The sequence below is a fragment of the Mixophyes fleayi genome, chromosome 5 (genome assembly GCF_038048845.1).
Source record: "Mixophyes fleayi isolate aMixFle1 chromosome 5, aMixFle1.hap1, whole genome shotgun sequence".
NCBI lineage: Eukaryota > Metazoa > Chordata > Amphibia > Anura > Limnodynastidae > Mixophyes > Mixophyes fleayi.
Window position 1 is genome coordinate 175,048,000 of NC_134406.1, and position 23,852 is coordinate 175,071,851.

The window sequence follows — 23,852 nt, forward strand, 5'->3', positions numbered from 1 at the left end:
AGTTCCGGCAATTGGGATTACATGTTGCTGCAGCCCACCGTTACCGCAACACTGTGGATTTCTATGCACACCCCTTAGAGTTGAAAAGGGAAATTCACGATCTTGCGGTACTGTATTGTCACATGCGCAGCTGCTTGTAATCGCGAATGCAGTCCTAATTGAATATGCCCCTATGTGTCAGCATATGCATAAATAGGAGAATTGAATTTTGTGCACAATATAGCTATATTCTGATAAGCTCACCTGCCAAAGTCAAAGCATTTCCTGTAGGTGAATCCTTTGCATGTGAAACAAATAGATATTCAGGGTCTCACAATTAAAACCTTCCTTGAGCCTCCATTTTTAAGCATGCAGCAAGTGAATAGAATCATTTAAAAAAAGTGCAGCCACACCCTGGATATATATATATATATATATATATATATATATATATATATATATATATATATATACACATACACAGTTGTGTTAATTATCCTGCCTGCACTTTTTCTTCACTTGTTACTTTATCTCTAAATGTGACTAATAATAAGGGTAAAACATATCTCCAGCGTTCTGCTAAAGTAAATGTAAAAACATAGAGATTTCTTTCATTTTTGTTTTAAATAAAAAAAAATTTAATAAGAGATGAGCAAATTTCCACAATTTGCATTTCAACATTGAATTAATCATTCTGTTATTGGTGAATTGGTTTATAGATCTTTTATGACAGTTAAAAAAAGGAGAAAAATGATAACAATATGCTTATAATGGTCATGTATTCTATTTGTTATTTTTGTCTTGTAAATAGATTATTTTGTTTAAAACAAATATTTTAAGACAATATTGTTAATTTTAAAGGGCAATATAGTTATAAATTCCAAAACTTTATCCGGCCCTATATTTGCAAAATTAAATCTTGCTATTACTAGGAAATTTTATAGAAACTTCACTTATCTCTACCTGGATTTTTTTTTTTTTTTTACTTGAACTAAGTATACCTATAATAATTGCTCCTGATCATGTCTTTTTAAAATAACTGTTTGTTTAATATGTGCAGACATTTTACTCGGCATATTGATGGTATATGAACAAATTGTATACAGTGACCTGAAACAGAAGCTAAAAATGGCTTTAAAACAGTTGATGGTTATTTATATGCAAACGTTCCATGGTTATTTTACAGTAATTACACATAATTAATTTATTACACGCCACTTTTATGTTTTTAAATATGTTTGGTACAAATATATCTAGAAATCCAATTTTACACATAAGAGCACCTGGAAGGTGCAAAAAGCATTGAAAGTATAGGACAAAGAGCTGGTGAAAAAATCAAATATTTTTCCAAGAATGAAAAAGGCTGTTTGCCCCTGTTACACAGCTGGAAGGCCATGGAGAAGGGAAAGAAAGCCAGATGATTGTCAGAGAAGGTCAGACAGAAGACTGTAGCAAAGCATGGACAATCTCAAGGCTATAAATCAATCTCTTTGAACTTGGTGTTCACATTTCCACTGTATGTAATCTTATTAGGAAGTTTAAGGCCCATAGCACTGTAACCAACCTTCCTGGATGTGGCTGCAAGAGAAAACTTAATTGAAAATTGCAGCACAGGTTTTTTCAAATGCTATAGAACATACTTGCCAACTTTTCCTTCTTGGTTTCAGGGAGATCCCGGGGAGGTGGGTGTGCGGGGGCGGGGCTTGATGAATTGCATCATTTTGGCCCACCCCTAAACGAAGATGACACAAGATTTGTATCATTAAGCCCCACCCCCCTGCCACTTACCTATTGCGGGGACGAGAACTGGGAGGTTGCCCTGCTCTATACGTTAAAGAAAAGCAGCTAATGAATCTCTAGAGACCGAAGTGTCTTTTACATTTCTGTCTCCATTACTGAAGTCATGTTGTCTTACCTGTCAGTCTTTGATTAAATCTTGGTCTCCATGAAAATGGCCACCTCCATAGGCATCAATACATGGACATAGGACACACTTTCTGAACTGTGTCATCATGCCACAGATGGCGAAGCCAACCACGTCTTGTACTGACTCAGCATCAGGGAGAATGCCAGACTCTTCAGGGAGTTAGGGAGATCACCACTATTTCAGGGAATCTCCCTGACATTCAGGGAGAGTTGGCAAGTATGCTATAGAAAGATACCAAATTAGGACTTTTTGGTAAAGCACATCCTCACTATGTTTACAGAAAGCAAAATTAAGTTTTCAAAGAAAAGACACCTTCTCTACATTCAAACGTGGAGGAGGTTCTGCAATATTGCTGTGCTGCATTTGACACTGTGTGCCTTTAACTTAAGATGTTTGATCTATACACTGATGATCGTAGGACTACATTTTTACTTGATTTGTTGTTTGCTGGATGTTAATATCTCTGGTATCAAAAGACCTGGGTCTAAGAATATAGACATTTGCACAAGGTTTCAAATCCACCAGAATAAGCTTGATTATGATGAAGTCGTGAGTTCCTAAGCTGAAGGAAAATTAAATTTGGTGTCTAACAGCAGCGGTGATACAAACCGCCTACACACACTACACTAACCCAGACTGGAACAGGCTTACTAAGAAATGTACCGAATGGTGGTAATGAATGTTTATATATCGCAATGTGCTGTTAATTCATTGTAAATTGGTCTATGAAGACTGAAAATTCCTATACAATATGCTTATCCAGTTAGTTATTGATAATAACTGTGAGTCTAAGAGAAAGAGGACTGAAAGGGGAGGAGCTTTAGATCAACATCATTGAATGTCCTGGCTCTCAGTGGTCATTATTTTTAACAATATTGTTTCCTTTTATGTGTATGTTTTTTTATTGGATTTTATGTTTATTAAATTGTCATTATTTAATTTTCACTGTTCAGTATCATTATATGGTGGCAACCTATGGTCTAAGTGAACTAGATGTGCTTCTTTTATTGTATGTGTTTTGCCTTGAACATGTGCATGGCATCATGAAATCTGGAGGCCATTTTGGATCGCAATGTTGAACCCAGAGTCAGAAACCTCGGTCTCTGTCAAAAGTTATGGGGTACCCAGCAGGATAATGATCCCAAGCATACTTTAATATGCACCTGTTACAGGTTCAGGAAAAGACACTGGACTGTTCTGTTATCTCATACAACACCTGGAGAGATCTGAAAACAGCAGTTCAGAGAAGGCAGCCTTCAAATCTAGAACTGGAGCAGTTTGCACAAGACGAGTGGACCCAAGTAGAGAGATACTGGAAGCTCAGCCATGGCTATAATAATCAGTTGATTGCAGTTATTTTGGCTAAATGATGTACTACGAAATATTAAGTTTAGGGTGTCAATAAATTTGTCAATGCCATTTCTTTTCATTTCCTGATTAAAACTCTCACACTCGTGTAGCATATTTATGCAGCTCCTCACTTGTTCCTACCAGAGAGAGTTTGAGTTTCTGCCCATGCAGGGTATTTATGCTCTCCCACAACCTGATGTCCTGCTTAAGCTGCTTCAAGCTCAATTCCCATAGGGTTACTTTAGGTCTCTTTGCAGTACCCCTTGCCTGTAAATACCTGCACCCACTGCGTGGTATAACACACTGGTACAGAAAGAACAGTAGGGGTTACATTCTCCCCTAGTGAACTTGAAAGTCTTCTACTCAAAATTGGCAAATTTCACCACTTGAAAATAAAGTTGTGGTGAACACTCTGTGAATTATCCTGCCAACCTGACTATGCTCATACCATGCAAAATAGAGTGTCAAGACCACATTGCGCAAGGTCTCAATAATTGAATGGTATTGGTGGCCTCCCTGTAATCTGTAATAGGTTAATATTATGAGAACCTAAATGGTCATTTAGGTTGAGGACAAGCTACAGTGGTTCTCCTCTGGACTCAACAACAACTCAATTCCAACGTGCATCTCATCACAATTGCCACTGGGTCTTAAGTCCTCTCAGAACTATACCATCAAGATATGCCAGCACCTCTTGAAAATGCATGTTCCCTCTATCACTCTGTCCATGAGTCTCTGGAAGGTGGCTGGGGCCCCCTCCTTTGCACATTTTCTCAAACTGATAAAATCCTCAAGGGTAAGGAAGACAACCTTCTCTTTATCCTTCTTACTCATGGATATAGCAATCACTCCTCAAAACCAAAACTGCAGACAGTCCAAGGCTTTTCCAAGGATTATACTTATCAGGCCTAAGTTCATGACTGTCCTCCATGTTTTTCTTTTTTTTTTTGCATGAATCATTATATTGCAAGCATAATTCTCTCCTTCAACTCTTTAGCACCACTGACAAGGATTCTGAATATGTTTGCATATATATATATGTGTTAGCAGGACCATTTTGTGGTGATCAGCCTCATCAGGGCAGACTAATGCAAATAGACTCAATAGGCCCTGTAATACTGCTACATCTTTTGAGAATTGCAGATTGAGGGTAACTTATCCCAAAACATGGTAGCTGAGAAGGGCTGTAGATGGACTTTCCACAGATGTCGCCAGTACTACTTCTCAAATATGATAGACTCACTGTCTAGGTGGACTTCACAGGATGCCCATTGAGGGTGCTGGACCTACCAATCCCTTAGGGACTGCAACATTTGCTGAGCACAGGGTTGACTGTGTGAATGTATTTTCTTTGGAGGGGGCCAGTATGCTTGCTATAATGGCCTCTTTCCATTATCTCTGAAGTCAAACCTCTAGAGAGATCTAGACACCTTCTCCATTAAGTAGGGCACCTGAGAGCTACATTATTCAAGTGAGCTCACAAATAGTAGCCTTTTCACCTCTCTCTTTCTGTCAGCGTTTTCTTCTTTTTAGATTATATTCATCCTCCTCCAACTTTTTTCTCTGTCTGTAAGGTCTCTCTGAGTTTTTGCTTTTGATTGGGCAGCATGGTGGTTTAGTGGTTAGCACTTCTGCCTCACAGCACTGGTGTCATGAGTTCAATTCCTGACTGTGGCCTTATCTGTATAGAGTTTGTATGTTCTCCCTGTGTTTGCGTGGGTTTCCTCTGGGTGCTCCAGCTTCCTCCCACACTTCAAAAACATACTAGTAGGTTAATTGGCTGCTATCAAATTGACCATAGATTCTCTCTCTGTCTGTGTAAGTGTGTGTGTATGCTAGTAAATTTAGACTGTAAGCTCGAGTGAGGCAGGGTCTGATGTGAGTGAATTCTCTGTACAGCGCTGCAGAATTAGGGGCTCTATATTAATAACTGATGATGTTGATCAACAACTCATTCATTTAGTTAATATTTTCGCTGTAGTCACTTTGAGACTGTTCCCTTGCCTCTATAATAGCTCCCTCTTGCAGGACCTCTTTAATTTACTGAGTAAAGGAAAGTGTTTTTTTCCTTGGACTGCATCAGCAAAGTATTTACATGAAGGATTCTTAAGTTAGCACTCCTTCCTGCAACTGTTTCATCTGATTCTGTCAACATTTTCACTCTTTAATACATGCTTTGTATAACACTTTGTTAAGCCACTCATAGCCAGTCACTAGTTACTCCCTGAGGTATGTCACCCACAATTGATGTAGTAAGTCCTCTGTTTACTTTATAGTGTATCCAGTTAATTTTAGGTGGTAACTTTCTTATTACTTCTCTAAGTGGCTTTATTATTCTCAACAGAGAGTTTTCTTTTTGCTGCATCAGAATCTCATCCCGACTGCTACTTACAACCGTGTCTGACATTACTAGAACTTTGTAAATAGAGTGAGGTCTGCGAATACACATTTCGATCTGAAGCCCATAACAATCAGTATAATATTTATACATGGGTGCATTATACCATACAGAAATTCTAATTACATGTTTACACAAAAAAGAAAAAAAAACTTTGGAGACATGATGGTTGTATACATTATTAAGTAATTGAAACAATATTAATATAGATTACACAATTAATTCATTATAATGAAGCACCCATTACTCTTTTTTTTCACACTATTAACACGAGCTAATCTAAAAATACAATTCTCATAGAAGTGTAACTATTTTCATTTGTGTGTGGCAAACACAATGATGATTCATTCCTAAATGTTAACCAACAGAGCTAATGTGAATGCCTCGCTCTTTCCTGAGACAATATATATTTTTCTCCTTTTCCACCAGATTTTCCAGGGTCCATGCCAGATGCTAAATGGGAAGGTAATCTCAGAGCGATAAAATGGAGTGATGACAGTAGTCACGATGGCTGCCATGGTAATACACTTTCATTGTTTTAACTGTAGTATGAAAGTCAAAGATAACAGGACACATGAGACAGCAGTAGAACAAGATATTGCAAATCCAACAGGTGGGGAGAGTTGCTCTTTTTGAAATGCCTATTGAAAATTTCAACAGTTGATGTCTACAACATTTACCTAACCCTACAATGCTGACAGACTTTTGCCGTTCATTAATTTATAACATGCTCTCAACATGAGTTGTTTAAATTTTCTTTATAAAATGGAGATCTGTTCTTAAACATACAAAAGGCTGCTAATACATTTTTATAAAACCAGGGCAAAGAGAAAACAGTACATACATTTTTAAACACACTTGCATGTTTTTTATGGTTTTGCTGGGGTGATACCAGTGATGTAAAAATGAACCTGGCTTAATTTAAAAACCACTCTACTGTGCCTTATTTATAATATAATGCAGGTGCTTGTGCTGGAAGTTACATTTTTTTCTGTGTTTTTGTAACATTTGTATTGCAAATTGTATTGGTTTTACATCTATTATGCAAATTTGCACAATTTTCCTTGAGAGCACATGTCATTTCATCAGTACGCCGGGTTTAAAATGTTGACCATTGTGTACTGTAAGAAATATTTATACACTTTGGGTGTGTTCTGCAAGTTGGGGGAAACCTGTGCAAATAAGCATAACATTTTTTCTAAAATAGTGCAAAATACCCCACACCTTTAAAAATACTTCTAGAACTCTATAAATATAGTATGGTAGTGCACAGTCTAAGTCACACTCAGTCATTAGAGGCACCCAAGCAAGGGCCATAAAACTTGAAAAAGTGCAATTAAAAATGTAGAGGGGAGGGGGAGATTTGCAATCTTGCAAATCTCTGAGTCTGAAGTCACCCTGACATATTCCCAGGATACCAGAAGAAATTCCACTGCCAACTCTTGCTGTATAGGTGGAGGTGTGCTGGGATTGGGGTGAGATGGTGAAAATTGGTGACCTGACACTGGCTCAAATGGTAGAGTAGCATCCTTATGGCCTCAATATGGTGGCACCTCTGTCTCTGTGCTCTCGAGTCTGCCAGACAGACAATACCTTGGATCCATATCCTCACCGCTTCCTCTATCAGTTTGACTACCACAAGGTTTGGTCCTAGGCCTTCTCCCCTTTACTTTCTATTCTACTTTTCTTGGAAAACTATTATGCTCCTTTAGATTTTAGTACCACCTCTATGCAGATAACACCCAATCTATCCTCTCTGAATCTTTTACCTTCTGTATTGGCCTGCAAATTTAATATCTTTCTGTTATTTCACCTTGAAACATATGCCCAGTGCACAACAACCCTTATATGTAATATATCTAATGAAATATGCCAAATACTACTATGTAAATAAAATGGATCTGATTTATTATATTAAAATTACATGGGTACAAGGAAATATATGTCCACAATGTAGAGGATTTTGTATCTACCAATGCTGTAGTGCTTCTAAGTGCATTCACAGTTCTGACTTGCTTCTACAAAAACGATCTAAAGTGAGTAAATGTAAGTGTAGCAGCCAGATACATTAGTGGTCAACGTGTCCTCTGATGCGCAGAACGCACCTGTTTTTCCTTATCTCCTGTGACTCTACTGTAGTATCAGACGTACATAATTGTGAACGGATTCTGTAATAGTAATCACATAGATACTTGGTGCCCTCACTCCATAACTGCCATTACCACAAGGATTGTATGAGCGAATACCTTATAAACTACCTCCGATGATATGGATCTGATGCACTGCACTGGATAGATCGGACTCCGTTCTATAAATGTAGAATAAAACTGGTATAGTGATATGATACAGACTGCATCACATACAATCTGTATCATAGAACGATATAAATAGAGTACCTCTTCAAAATATGCTCAACCTGTGCTGTCCTGGACAGTGATGTATAGATGCAGTGGTAATATAAATAACCAGAAATACTGATAATATATGCAAGGATAGTAATACCTCTAGTTGTCCCTGCTGACAGTGTGAAGAGTATTCCCCTATATGGGGGGCTGCCTCTTGTTGTCTGTATTCTGCCAAGCTTGCTGTATGTATGGAACCTCGTTCTCATCCCCGTAGTGCTTGAAGTATCAGATGCTTTCTGAAGCATCTTATCCAATATACGTATAATTCAGTTGCACTTGGAAATGTGATGAAATCCTGCTGTGGTCACAGCGTATATTACTATTTCAATTGCAATGCAAGTCAATGATCTTATACTATTGGTAATAAAGGAATTTGTACCCCAATGCGTTTTGTCCTGCTTACAGGACTTTCTCAAGGAGATGTAGTGCAGTACTTTGATCCAACATATATACTCTCCCTCACTGAATAATTAGCTGTGGGTTGCCAAACCTCTCGATTAGCACTCATCTATCTCAGCTGTGTGGGTTAACCTAACTACAAGCATGTTTACTTGTTGGGCTCAATGTTCATGTAAAGGATGACCATAGTCTGTTTAAATAGTATGGCTAATTAAAAATTCCCCTTACCCTCTTTGCTTATTAAAATGTAAATTCCGAACTACATGTAATATGCCTTTACTTGTTTGTGGACATAAATGAAGCTGTTCGAATACACTGACCATATAAAAACCATTACACAAGGGAATCTATTCTGTATATCGAAAATGTCTACCAAGTGGACATTACATATTGTATGTACTATTATTCACAGACATACATAAAACTGTTGAGGTATAATGACCATATAAAAACCATTTTGTTAAGAGGATCCACTCTATAATACGAATGTGTCTACCATGTACATACTACCCATTATATGTATTAATGTCCACAGGCAGAAGTTGTTGTTGTGTGCCAGTCATGTAAAGGCAGTATTACGGAGAAAATCTCATCCCTTCTGATTGCATAATATATAGGTAGTTGTTAACTGTAAACAGTACGAATTGCTATATTCTATATTTTACCTAATACTTATTTCACATCGGAATGTATATTGAGTCCCATGGGGTATAATGTTTTAATTTTATGGAGTCATGCTGTTTCTTCCCTACTTATTTTTCTTAGGAAGTCTCCCCCTCTCCAATTCATATTAACTAAACTGATAGCCATAAATTGTAGTCCTGTAGGGTTACAATCGTGTTGTTCTGCGAAGTGTTTGGATACACTATGTAGGGCCAATCCATTTTTTATATTTCAGATGTGTTCCCCAATACGCACTTGAGTTTTCTTTTTGTTCGTCCAATATACTGTAACTTTCATGGACATTCAAGCAAGTATTTGATATTCTGACTGTCACATATCAGTAATGTCTTGATTGCGTACTGTTCTCCTGTTTGATGAGACTTAAACTTATCAGTCGGTTTGGTCGATTTGTACCCTAACGTTATGCAGTTAGTGCATTTGTTACAATGGTAAAATCCCTACTTCTGTTGTCTTCTAACTATGTCTTCTTGTTGTCCGATATGGGTATGTGATTCCTAGTGAGTTGAATCTGTAAATTCAGATCTTTTCTGTGTACTATTTTAGGTTTATGTGGTAATATATCCTTCAATGTATTATCCTTTATCAGTATATGCCAATGTTTATTAACAATTTTCTTAATTCTTCGTGCTGATGAGGAGAACCCTTTAATGAAGTAAAGGTATTTCAACTGTTTTGGTTTATTGTCAATCTTATATGCGAGTAATTCTTTCTTATCCCTCTCTTCTCAATTCTCAATGAATTGACCTTTCATGGCTTCACTCCATTCTATGAAATCTTCCATATTATTACAATTTCACCTAATTCTAGTAAACTGTCCAGTTGGTATTCCTGTTAGCCAGTTTATGTGATGGTGGCTTGTTGCTAGGATAAAACTGTTAATGTCCACTTGTTTGTAATGTGTCTTGGGGTTATTATGATCCTCTTTATGTAGATATTCAAGTCCAAAAATTGGATTTGTTCTTTGCTGTATTGAGTAGTGAACTTCAAATAGCTAGCGTTGTTAGTGAAGGGGTCTCATTAGAAAAGAGACCAAATTGTGGTGGGATACACACACCATCAAATGGTATATAAAACAGTGATTAATACTTAGGGGTCTCAGGATTAATAAGAGTCCAACACATCACCCAAAGGAAGAATCATTCATGCAACAATGGCAGAGCATACTGGCAAAATGCTCCTTTAAACTGAGGGACCTCTTGGTAATACAACAACAACAAAAAAATACATACAATGGAAGCTCCAATACAAACACTTCACACCTCATCAGACGTCTAGAGGACACAATCTGAGTTCATCAGGTTAGAAAACATGATTAAAGGTAGATTGGATAAGAAAGAAAACACACTTATACAGTGGAAGAAGAAGAAAATATTAATGGATAAATATGGTATTAAATTGGGTAGAACATCAGATGAACCACCTAAGAATAAATTATCAGGCAAATCATGACCTGGACATACCACCACCACCACCACCACACTTAAGGATATGGCATATAAAAAAAAGAACAGTCCCTTATTTAAGAATTTGGGTTATACATATCAAGAATTCATGAGGAAGATTCACAGTAGAGGGAGAGGGCTAGAGGTCATAAATGATGAATCTGTAGATTTATCGGAGTCATCAAGGGAGGAGTCATTTACCACGCTTGGCACATACAAATCCATAGCCTTACTCTCCTTTGAGAAAGAATGGCCAGACATAAGCCTGTCCATGCAGACTCAAAAGGGGAATATTTTGTCCACCAGTCCTCAGAAGCATACATGAGGATCATAATGGTAAAGAGACAAACCTACCAGTTTCCATATATGGCCCATGGCCCACCAAATACTATGAATCCAACATCAAGGCAAGAGAGGGATATACACATTAGAGAACCTAGACCCAGCTAACTCTAGTTGGACAGATGACTTCTCTGAAGTATCAATTTGAACCAATGTTTTTTTAGGGATAGGACCATTCCACAACTCAGCACTGGAACCGCAGAACATTATATTAACCCCAAGCCACAAGAGGAAACGAGATCTTCGAGACAAGTCAGACGAGGACAGAGAAGGAAAAAAATCAAGAGTATTCACAAAATACACAACCTATAGGGATATTTAACTTGAGTAAACACATTTTAACAGAGCCAGAAATTAGTCTTCTCAACAAAGGTATCAAATTCACAACCACCACCAAGTAGTATTAATTTTAAACATATTTGGCTATTCAGAATTACATCATGAAACTATGCCTAGAAAAATATTTCATACAACAGGGAACAAAGATACTAATAAATAAGAGTCCAAATAGAGTTGCTGTGCACTGGGCATATGTTTCTAGTTATTGTGATTGCTCTTGTTCCTCGAAGCATGCAGGCCTTGTAGTGGTGAGTGCACTTATATTTGTAATATTGTTATTTCATCTTGACCTCGTGTCATATCAAACTAATCCTTTCAAAAACTGAGCTAAGAATCTTTCCACCAGAAGCTGTTATTCAACTGACAACTCTATCTCTGTTGACAATATACTAAAACCTACCCTTCAAGCTTACTGCCTAAGTGCCATAATTGACTCAAGACTGCCAGTTGTTCCTCACTGCCAATCCTGTTATGTTTATTTAAGAAACTTTCCTGAATATGCATGTATCGTATTCAAAATACTTCCAAAATTGCAATTCCCTTGGTCTACCCTTAAATGGATTTTCAACCCTACAATCTATTTTGAATGCAGCATCTTGGCCAATTTTCCTATTTCCTCCTTCTTCTACCTCTACTCCACTCTGTTAGTTCTAGGGGTGTGCACCGGCCACTTTTAGTGTTTTGTGTTTTGGGTTCTGATTTGTTTGCCAAAACACCTGACGAAAGGTTTTGGTTCTGATTTAGGGTTTTGGGTTCTGATTTATTTTTAAAAAAGCATAAAAAGTGCTAAAATCCAGTTTTTGGTTTTTTTTTCACTCCTACGCTATTATTAACCTCGATAACATTCAATAACAATCATTTCCACTAATTTCCAGTCTATTCAGAACACCTCACACCTCACAATATTGTTTTTAGTCCAAAACGTTGCACCGAGGTAGCTGGATGTCTAAGCTAAGCGATACAAGTGGGCGGCACAAACACGTGGCCCATCGTAGGTGGCTGTGTAGGCTTGAATGGCCTTTTTCTGCTCTTCCATCCTCTGCAGCATATAGAGGGTGGAGTTCTAGCGCGTCACTACCTCTTGTTTTCGTTGATGACAGGGCATTTTCATTATTTTTTTATTTGACAGCAACAGTGAACGTAATTTAATTACTTTAATATTTGATACAAAGCTTTCTGGACTGCGTAGTGGAGTGGCTCCGGTACCCAATTTGGTACCGGGGCCACAATACCTCCTCCAACTGGTCTGAATTCCACTGCACAGATGGCTGCTCCTACATCCTCTGCAGCATATAGAGGGTAGAGTTCTAGCGCGTCACTACCTCTTGTTTTCGATGATGACAGGGCATTTTCATTATTTTTTTATTTGGCAGCAACAGTGAACGTAGTTTAATATCTGATACGCAGCTATCTGGACTGCGTAGTGGAGTGGCCCCGGTACCCAATTTGGTACCGGGGCCACAATACATCCATCAACCGTCTAAATCCCACTCCACTGATGGCGGACACCGGATGCACGTCTAACACCAACATAGCAATTACAGCCGCAGTTATCCGCTTTGCAATAGGGTGACTACTGTCGTACTTTGTGCTCATGGCAAACGACTGTTGGACGGTCAACTGTTTGGTGAAAGACTTAGCGTTCTTACGACTTCCCCTCTGGGAAGATGACCGACTACCAGCGGCAGTAGTAGGCGTACCGCTGCAGGATTCCTCGATGAATTCCGGATTGAAGAGGACTCAGTCTGGCTGGTGACATGGCCTGCAGGACTAAATCTGATGGAGATCGTGGAGGAAGTTGACGAGGAGGGTGTTGGTAGTGTGTATTCAACAGGACCAAGGGATTTAGGTGTCCCTGGACTGATGACGGTCCTAGCCCCAGTTCCTGAACTAATCACTGAACTATGAAGGTTATTCAGGTGACGTATAAGGGAGGATGTCCCTAGGTGGCCAAGATCCTTACCCCTGCTTATTTGAGCTTTACATAAGCTACATATGGCCATACATTTGTTGTCCGGGTTGGGATAAAAATAACTCCAGACCGAAGAGGTGCATTTTTTGGTCTTCTGACCAGGCATGACGATGGGCTTTTTCATCCCATGGACAACAACTGATTCCCCCCCTGGTGCCTCATTTAAGATAACCACATCAGCATCCTCCTCGTCAAGTTCCTCCTCAGCGCCAGCTACATCAATATCCTCCTCCCGGTGTACAACATTCACACCTTCATTAGCCAAATCTGTAACTGGACTGTGGGTAATCCTTCCAGCATATGCAGAGGGCATGCTGCAAATGGTGGAAGGAGCCACCTCTTCCCGTACAGTGATGGGAAGGTCAGGCTTCGCAACCACCAAACACCCTTGGACTCGCCTTGGGGATTTGTGATGCCATCTCTTTAGAAGGCAGAGTTGTTTGCTGTGTTGTTGATGACAGCTTAAGTCTCTTAAATGTTTTAGGGGGGGAGGAGGAGGGCTTAGATCCTTGGGTGAAGCTGAACCACTAGTCCTGAACACGGGCCAGGGCCTAAGCCGTTCCTTGCCACTCCGTGTCGTAAATGGCATATTGGCAAGTTTTCGTTTCTCAGATGTTTTTAATTTCCTTTTTTGGGTAATTTTTGTCAACTTTGGGTTTTTGGATTTTACATGCCCTCTACTAGGAGATTGGGCATCGGCCTTGTCAGACAACGTTGATGGCATTTCATCATCTATGTTATGAATAGTGGCAGCAGGTTCAGCATTAGAAGGAAGTGGGTCTTGATCTTTCCCTACTTTATCCTCCAAAAATTGATACTCCATTATATGCAGCACACGTTGTACTATTTTTTAAATACTGCTGGAACAGTGAACAATTTTTAATATATTGCAGTATTAATGTTTCTGGACTACAAGAACAGTGAACAATTTTTTTATATATTGCAGTATTAATGTTTCTGGACTGCAAGAACAGCGAACAATTTTTAATATATTGCAGTATTAATGTTTCTGGACTGCAAGAACAGTGAACAATTTTTTATAGATTGCAGTATTAATGTTTCTGGACTGCAAGAATTTTTTTTATACCTTTAAAAAAAAAATGTATATTTTTTTAAAATGATTTTTGTATAATTTTTTTTATTTTTTTTATATTTTTTAAAAAAAAATGTAAGATTTTTTAATACTTTTAAATTAACTATGCACTTAGCAGAACAAAGCACAGGACAAAAGCACCACTGTACTCAGCAGCACAGAGCACAGGACAAAAGCACCACTGGACTCAGCAAGGACAGAGCACTGGACTGATGCACCACTGGACTCAGCAAGGACAGAGCACTGGACTGATGCACCACTGGACTCAGCAAGGACAGAGCACTGGACACAAGGACAGAACACCACTACCCTACACACCCTCCCTCTTCCCTGATGTCAGGCGAAATGAAGATGTTGGCCGCAAGGTGAGTATTTATGACATCCGAGTCTCGCGAGATCCGACGCGAGACTTGGATGTCATAGCCTCGGTTTGGATTAGTTTGGCGCCCGGAAGTTCCCGAACAGTGCTCGGATCCCGTCGGATCCTCACTGTTTGGGTGGGCTCGGATTAGCGGAATCCGAGCCCGCTCATCCTTAGTTAGTACATACATGCCTGTATTTAACCAATTCAGTATAAAATAATTCTACTAACATACATTATTAAAATTGCACTTGCATACATCTCCTCACTTATCTCAAAATATCTCCCAACTTGACCACTCTGCTCTGTCGAAGATCTAGTTCGGGACCCCCTGCTAAAGTGCCAAAGCAGCCCTATTCCAGGCAGTATGGGGCTTGATACTGTCGAGGGATTGGGCCCACAAAAAAAAGCAGGGCACCCTAGATATAATCAGCCCTATGCTGAAAAGCCCTAGCGCTCTTCCCACACAACTGGTGCAGTCAGTTCTGGGGTAATGTACCAAGAGTAGAATTTTTCAAATATTTTGTCTGTGGTGCACTGCAGGTACCAGAATGTCCAGACCAACCTTGTGTCTGGCCAACTGGTGCTTGTAGTACTATTGTTTGTTTCAAAGGTAATAAAAATCCTCTCATTCTAATAGCTAGTGCATACGGCAAAACTCCAATCTGGCGGCTAGTGTTTCAAAGAAGACCTCCTGCTGCTAAGAGTGTATTTACCTTGCAGCTATACAATTGGTGCTGGCTCATCTGGTGCATAGAGTCTAATGAGTGTCCAGGTTTTACCAGGGATTCTGCAAGGAGTTAATGGACTTCACTGAGAGACCCCTAGAAGTTGTGGTCTCCAGGCTTACCCCACCTGACTATAGCTATCAGAATAAAGAGCAGGAGACAATGAGATGATACACAAAAGTAGTAGGAGTCAGACCAAGGGTCAAGATTGGTAGCACAGGTTCAGAGAGCTAATACTAGCTGTAGTTAATTGTAATAAATAAACATGGATGGTCAGAAATAGGCCAGGTTAGAACTGGATGGCCTGTTGGTGAACAGATGGCAGGCACATGGAAGGCAAGAGCAAGCGTGGACATTCAAAGCTAGTCCGATAAGCAACAATAAAGCACCACAGATTAGAAACAAATACCTGTTGCTCTGGCACAGTGATATGCAGCGCCTGGTAAATGTCAGCAGACCTGTACCTGACATGCAACCTCACTTCCTGACTTTACACAATGAAAGGAAGTAACCTGGAAATGGGAGTGAGGGTGCCATACAAAGGAATGCCACAGCCAGTGACATTTTACAGTCCTGCCCCTTACAAAATTTCTTTGATCATCTTCTATCTTGCTTAAATGGAAAACATATACATAACTTTTTAACATGAAGGAGATTTACAGCACTCTAAGGTTCTTTCTTTACGACCATAGCCCTTTCAGTTTAAAAAATACTCTATCTGTGAACTGTTTGAGTCCAAATTTTGTTTTCTTCAAACATATTGAGAATGGGTTTTGCTGAACATTTCTTGGAGGTAAAGCAATTAGTCACTAAAGAACTGAGAAGAGAGACTTGGAAGACAATAGGAAAGGATAAGTAAGTGGCAATGAAACAGTGTTAATAAAATATGGTATAATGAATTAAGAAGCAGGATGAGAGATAAGAGAAGAGAAGAGAAGAGAAGAGAAGGCACCCTGAGTTTATATTATACTAGGAGTTAAAGAAGGTACTGACCATTAATATCTCCCAGCATATGGCTTATGATGAGCAGAAGCTTTAAACAGAGCATCATTAATTTTTCCAGATATCTTGGAGATCTCAGAGAGTGGCATCAACACCTACAACCCCAGAAAAAGTGGTGACTGGGTGTGGAAGTCTAGAACGGGCACCTCATACAATAAAAATCACAAATATTATATCATTTTTTAATATCATAAAAAGTGTCATAGAATTAGTTATTGTTTTTATTTAATAATTGATTTCGGTTAGGATGGCTTATTAAGTATTTGGAAATATGATTTTATCTTGTTTTCTTTCTTTTCCAGGCCGTTACGTCAGACAAGTTTGTGTATACGGACCAGAAGATTTAGTGTGGCTGTTCAACTCCAATAGTCTTTTTGCCAACAAATTTGAGCTGGCAAGCTATCCTCCTACAGTGGAGTGCCTGGAACTGAGATTACGAAACAAAACTTTGGCTCAAAGCGAAACTGCACTACAACCTCACTGGTACTTTTAATCGCTATGAAAGTTGCAAACATTTGACCTATAGACTATCGCTGTGAAACAATATCAAACACACTCTTATTGTGAAATAATTTAAGAATTCTTCCACAAAAAACAATAGTGTTCTTGTTTTATTTTTCGTTTCTACAAAAATAAGGGGTGGGCTTTAATAAACTCTTTCAAGGATAGAATCCCTCGTCACACATCATCACCGATGCATATTCTGACTCCACCTGTTTTCGGATGACAAAAATTACACTGGTACTACCTCCACAGTCTGTTATAAGGGGCTAGCATTTTAAAGTTTTCAACTTTCAGCAACTTAGTAAGTACTACACTATTAATATGCACACACTCAGTGGACACTTTTTTAGGTGCACCTTTCTAGTACTGCCACCAGAACAACCTGAATTCTTCATGGCACGGTGCTATTCTGGTCCATGATAACATGATAGCGTCACCCAGTTGCTGCAGATTTATCAGCTGCACATTAAAGCTGCAAATCTCTTATTCCACCAAATCCCAAAGATGCTCTATTGGATAGAGATTTGGGGGTAAATGTATGAAGCTCCGGGTTCTTCAACACCCGCGACTTCGGCGTTTAAATTTAAAGCGGCGCTGCCTTGTAAACGGAAGTTTCCCTTTACAAGGCAGCGCCGCTTTAAATTTAAACGCCGAAGACGCCGAACTCGCGGGTGTTGAAGAACCCAGAGCTTCATACATTTACCCCTTGGTGATTGTGGAAGTCATTTGAGTACACTGAACTCGCTGTCATGTTCTTGGAAGCAGCTTTAGATGACATGTGCTATGTGGCATGCCATGTTATCCTGCTGGAAGTACCCATCAGAATATGGGTATACTGTAGCCATAAAGGTATGCGTATGACCAGCAATAATACTCAAGTAGGCTGTGGCATTTAAACTATGGTCAATTTGTATTATAGCAAAGAAAACATTTTCTCACATCATTATGTCACCATCGTCAGCCTGCACCATTGACACAAGGTAGGATCCATGTATTTGGTTTATGCCAAATTCTGGCCCTACCATCTGCAAGTCGCATCAGGAATCGAGATTTGACAGACCATGTGACATTTTTCCAATCTTCAACTGTTTAGTTTTGGTGAGGCTATGCCCACTGTAGCCTCAGTTTCCTTTGCTGACATGAGCGGAACCTTGTGTGGTCTCCTACTGCAGTAGCCCATACACTTCAAGGTTTAATGTGCTGTGCGTTCAGAGATGCTTTTCTGCATACCACTGTTGTAGGGCAAGTTTATTTGAGTTACTGTCGACATCCTCTCAGTTTAACCAGTCTAGCCATTCTCTTCTGACTTCCCTCATTAACAAGGAGTTTTCACCACTCACTTTTTGTTTTGTGCACCAGTCTCCATAACCTCAGGAGACTGTTGTGCATGAAAATCCCAGGATATCAGCAATTTTAAAGATACTCAAACTACATCATCTGGCACCAACAATCATTCCATAGTCTAAATCACCTAAATCACATTTTTTCCCCATTGAGGTCTTGATCATGGATGTCTGCATGCTTTTATTTACGTTTCTTGAGACCCTAACACTAAAGTAACAGAGACCAGCTCCCTAGACACTGGATACTGTCTGGCATCAGTCACACCACATAAATAAACCAGGCATGTTTAAATACTTTACATTCCTTCCACAGCCCTACCTTGATGGACAGATGACACTGCCACCTTCCCTTTAAAAAGAGGTCCCTGCAGTTGTTCTGTTTTAATTAGCCCCAGTGCAGGCCCACACTGTCAACCTGCTGCCAGCTGTGGAAAAAGCTAAAAACCGTTGCAAAACATTTAAGTTACAGTTACATTACTATTATCTTGTCCCACATATGTTCTCCACCTGTACATTTTGTAGGGGCACTTTGTACAAATGAAATGGTATAGAAGTGAGCGCTCAATTGCTCCTTGTCAATGACAATTGTCAATGTAAGGGATCAATAATTGGATGAATAGGTGGAATAAATCCTAGATATATGTTAATTGTGACCAGCGGGAACTGATTACCTGGATTATAATATTGATCATATAAATACAATGTGTACAGATAAAAACATACATTTAATAGGTAAAATAAACAACCATGTGTGCCGGCCACATCAAATACACGTAAATGAAGTGATAAAATACAAATGTTACATTGGTACATATTGTCCACCACTGAACGAGGGAAGACACACAGCAATAGTGCAGCTGGTGTAACCCAAAATACTGTCCAATACAATGAGTCCGATGTAACGAGTCCCCGAGGGAAATGATCCGAAGATGGAGTGTGGGCGGGTATTTACAAGTCCTCGGACTCAAGTATTAATATAGCCAAAGTAAAAGTCCTGATCGTATATATCTTACTTGGAAGCGTTCAGGGTGAAACAGTGTCCCAGCTTGATAGGAGATGGTAATGGGAGTATAGAAGCAGACCATCCGGGCACTGATCCCAGCAGACCATCCGGGGATCCCCTGAGGAAATTCGCCTGAGCGAATGAAACGCGTTGGGACACACCTACCTAGTGACGTCATACCGGAAGCTACTCTGTGCATCCCACTGTGGAACGCACTCCGCACACCGCTACACGCCGCTGGGATGAGTGCCCCTTTGCAGAAGCATGTGGAAAGACACTCCCTTTGTCACTATATATATATATATATATATATACATATATATTCACTAGGTATGCCAAGGACAGGCAGATAGAATACCAACATTTTCAATAGAATTGTCGCATTCGTTAGTTAACTTTATTTGATTTCATTAAAATGAACCATTTTCAGCAATGTATATATATATATATATATATATATATATATATATATATATATATATATATATATATATGTCCAGGAGCCAGGCACTCAAAATTAAAATGCTGTTCTTTATCCAGTTGCCCTCCTCAATACTTCTCATCTGGAGGTTGTACTAAATAAACATTCCAGGTGAGGTGACACTCAAGGATTTTAACCAGTCAAATGTAGTCACAAAAGGTGTTTATTCCATTCCAACATTTCAATTTTGCACAACTGTCCACACATGATGTCTCTGAGGCAAAGTTGTATAAATCTGAAAGGTTGGAATGGAATAAACACCCTTTGTTGCTACATTTGACTGGTTAAAATCCTTGAGTGTCACCTCACCTGGATAAATAGTTCACTGTGTATGCCCATCATCACCTTCACAAGACCTTTACATGCTTTAATTAACTTATCTAAAAATAAAGACACTGTGACATATATAAGGCGGCTAAAGAAGGTCACAGTTTTATCAATTAAATTTGGTGACGGAGAAAGCACTGCAGGACAGCTCCAGACTGATACCCGAAACCAAGCGTCTAAATGGCGAACCACAGTGCATCCACTTAAACGGAACTAGTCCTTAACTGCCTGGCCGACGCTAGCCTGGCATCAGAGTGACTGCATCCCCTCTAAATTCACAATTCCCTCCCTCACTGAGCCGGGGAAGGGACCCTCCTCACTGAAGGACATAAAAGTTACCTCAAAGGGGACAGAGATCTGTGGTCAATAACGATAGTGCCGTATGTATCAGCCGCTGATCGCAGTGCCTTCCTACCAACTGTGCCTGCTCTGTGGTGAGGGGAAAATAAGGTTAAAACAGGCACTAACTATCAAACCAACATCAGGTGTGGGTGGGTGGTGTGAAAGTCAAATAACTGGATGAAGCAAACCAAAATAATTAATATTGTTTTACCATGCGATTGCGATTAGTATACCACGTGTTATGTCGCAATCGCACGGATTATTAACACACACATTTATATTTGCACTTACACTTGTAAATAATATACATTTATTAAAGTTCCAATCCACATTTATTTAGTAATAAAATGTATTAGAGATTATTTATACATAAATGATAATATATTAAAGATATCTAAGGTTCAGGATATAGGAAATGTATCATGTTTAGTGTAATTTTGATCTGCACATTGCCATCTGGAATTTGCTACTATCCACGAAGTGATCGCTTCCCGTGCTTCAGTTTACCAACAAAGGGTTGGAGACGCGTCATATACGAGTGAGATCATAAATAGTTCTATGCCTTTATATCATTCAGTGTTGCCAAACCGAATACCTGCTTTGTGTAATCTATGAGGTGCTAGTAAGAACCTAGGGACAAGTAAGAAAAAATTTTCTTTTTCATATCACTTTGCAATTTAAACGTGGTTTGTTTTCTTAGTATACACATATGCTTGACTGTATTGGCACATTAAACGGTTGTTTTGATAGATAGTCCTGTTTTATTTTATAGTGAAAGTAATTGATAAAACCTCTGAGAAGTTAATATAACCATTTGGGAAAGTATTCTTCTGTGCAGAAAACAAAGGAGTATGTGAAATTGTGAATTGTGTGATTGTGAACGTATAACTGTTGTGAATAAAGGTAGTATACAGTGAATTAAGGTAGTATACGGTAAATTAAGGTAGTATATGGTGAATTAAGGTAGTATGCAGTGAATAGGTAGAATACAAGGTATACAGTGAAAATAGGTAGTCCCAATTGCAATCGTAGAGCCTACAGATAGTTTAGTATCTGTACACTGTGCGATCGGACCGCACAATAGGTGGAGGAAATATGCTGGAAAGGCTGGCATTAGTAAATATTTAATGCTACCAGTGGTACAGTAGTCAACAGGAACCTCTCTGGAAAGGCAGGATATTGTTTTCTGCTGTGAATTGTTGTTATTTCCGTCAGTCCAGTAGAAAGAGCCTGCGTTAGGGACCTCGCTAGATACGCTGACAATTGCGTGTATTGTTTAGTGATACACAGTGGAGAAGAAGTGAGTGGACGCAGCTTACAGAATTTGTCCACGGCAAATAAAAATCTCTTGTGGGAGTTTTGCACGTTGAGGATTCCATTTCCACATGGGTGTTAAACGAATGCTTGAGATGGTCGATGTATGGGATAAGCCAGGGCCTATAGGTTCAGCGAGGTATAAGTTTAAGTATAACTGTAGAAAATAAGGTAAGTATGCAATGGCATACTGTGATCAGTGGGTCAGGATGACCGATGAATGTGTGAAACCCTTTTCTATGGTTGGTAATGTTGATTCAGATGTATTGAGTACGATTAGAGATAAAAATATTTCTGAAAACTGAGAATTAAGCTGACTATTTAAAACTGTGACAACTGTAAGGGAGCATGTGGCAGTATAACTTGCATAGCGGAAGAAGCAGGGACAGTATAAACCGAATAAAAAAAAAAACGTATAAAAATAGCATATGTAACTGATATTCTGTATTAAGTATGTAACTGTTCAGGTTTAAAGATGAGTAACTTAAATGTATTTTTCATTTGTGTTTGTTTATGTTTGTGTGAGTTAATCTAAAAAACAAACAAACCCTGCAATAGAAGTACATTTAGAAAAAAAGGGTAGTAATTGAATCTTGTGAGACCAGTTTTTCAAACAGTCTGGAGATAGGCTTCTATTCCATTCATTGGCAATATGTTAAGTGACATTCCACACCTTATGTGGATAATTACTAAAGTGTAGCCAGGGATAAGAAGTGTATCATGTATTAGTAAAAGAAATTTGGTGTGTCCCTGTAATGGCTTAGTTTCAGAAATCCTAAAAGAAAAACATAAGTTTTCACATGTATCTATTAGTAGGTGAGAGGTATTCATTGTGTCAAGACAAATGTTTTTTTCTAATTGACCCTAATTGCAATGAGGCTATATAGAGTTAGAACAATACATAGAGACTGGAGATAACAGTTGCTAGAGAATTATTCTGCATAAGAAACAGTTGCCAACGAATGGATAGTCTGTGTTTGTTTTTTTTGTTTTCTTTTGTTTTGTGTTCGTTTTCCTGTTGATTGATGATAAGGATTGAAAGTAAATAAATGAAAATGTTTTGTTTGTTTCTCAAACTTATTTTGTTTTGATTTTCTCTTCTTTAGACAAAGACAGTCAGATAAATAGATTTAGCAATTATTGGGATTGCAGGGGAAATACAAAATTTTCTCTTAAAAGACAAGTTAACAATGGGTCATTGTAACACTCTTTCTTCCAATTTGCATTTGCTCATGATAACTTATTTGGCTGAGATTTATTATTTAAAATTAAGTGTTTATATACTCTGCTTCTAATGTTGTTTTATGTATTTCAGGAAGACACACATGGGAGATACATAGTATGTGTCACAAGGGTTAATTTTGCACTTCTCTATTATAGTCACAAGTCCATCACAGGTTGTATAGTTATTGTGATCAGAGATACCGGGTTCCATACGAGCTAACGATGGACGATACTGGATTGGATGGGTAATGTAACTCCCTGTTAAATTTTATAAGAATGGGGCAGGGGTCATAGATTAGTTAAGAGTCAAGGGGATTAGTGGAATAGTTGAGAGTCAATTTCCTGTAGTGCGCAATCCAGTTGTCAATTTGCTGTAAATCTCCTTTTCTGCTTTCTGGCTTTTCTGTTTTTATGCAAATCATTTTGTTATTATTATTCTTTGCTGTCTTATTTCCCGTTCTTTACATCTTTAACTGTCATTATTTCATTCTTACCTTATAAAGAGGTACAAAATACGTGCACACTGTCCCAAAGGGTTTTAGGCAACCTCATAATCAGGACACAAGCCTGGCAGGACTGTCTTCAATTTTTCAACCAAATAGACTTGTTCATTCATTTCTTTAACAGTACATGAGGTTGTAAAAGGATGGAATGCAGCCATGCCAGACAAAGGTCCAATACTTGACATATTGTCTTACCTACAAGGCTAAGACATTTTTTACAACAAACAGAATTAGGTGTACACACACTGCACTGACATAGTCATGAAGGTAGCTAAAGGTTGCATTTTTATGCTTATATAAGCTGCTGATTTTAAGCAGGAGTTTTGTTGCGGAAATATGATTCAGGTTTTATAGATTGAATGTGGTATTGTCACGGACACTAGGAGTCTT

General features: G+C 38.7%; 1 protein-coding gene and 1 long non-coding RNA gene across 3 annotated transcripts in view; one reads left to right on the forward strand and one right to left on the reverse strand.

The window, feature by feature from the left end:
- LOC142158786 (N-acetyllactosaminide beta-1,6-N-acetylglucosaminyl-transferase-like) overlaps positions 1-17,018 on the forward strand; it is a 69,947-nt gene extending 52,929 nt beyond the window's left edge. The window contains exons 2-3 of one of the 2 annotated variants that reach the window (XM_075213056.1): positions 6,084-6,173; positions 16,724-17,018. In XM_075213056.1, coding sequence (XP_075069157.1) covers positions 6,084-6,173; positions 16,724-16,914 — 281 coding nt within the window. In that variant the 3' untranslated portion in view covers positions 16,915-17,018. The remainder of the gene's footprint in view (positions 1-6,083; positions 6,174-16,723) is intronic. The other variant, XM_075213057.1, reaches the window with a different exon arrangement.
- LOC142158787 (uncharacterized) overlaps positions 1-23,852 on the reverse strand; it is a 129,317-nt gene that overhangs the window by 18,609 nt on the left and 86,856 nt on the right. The gene's annotated exons all lie outside the window — the stretch shown is intronic.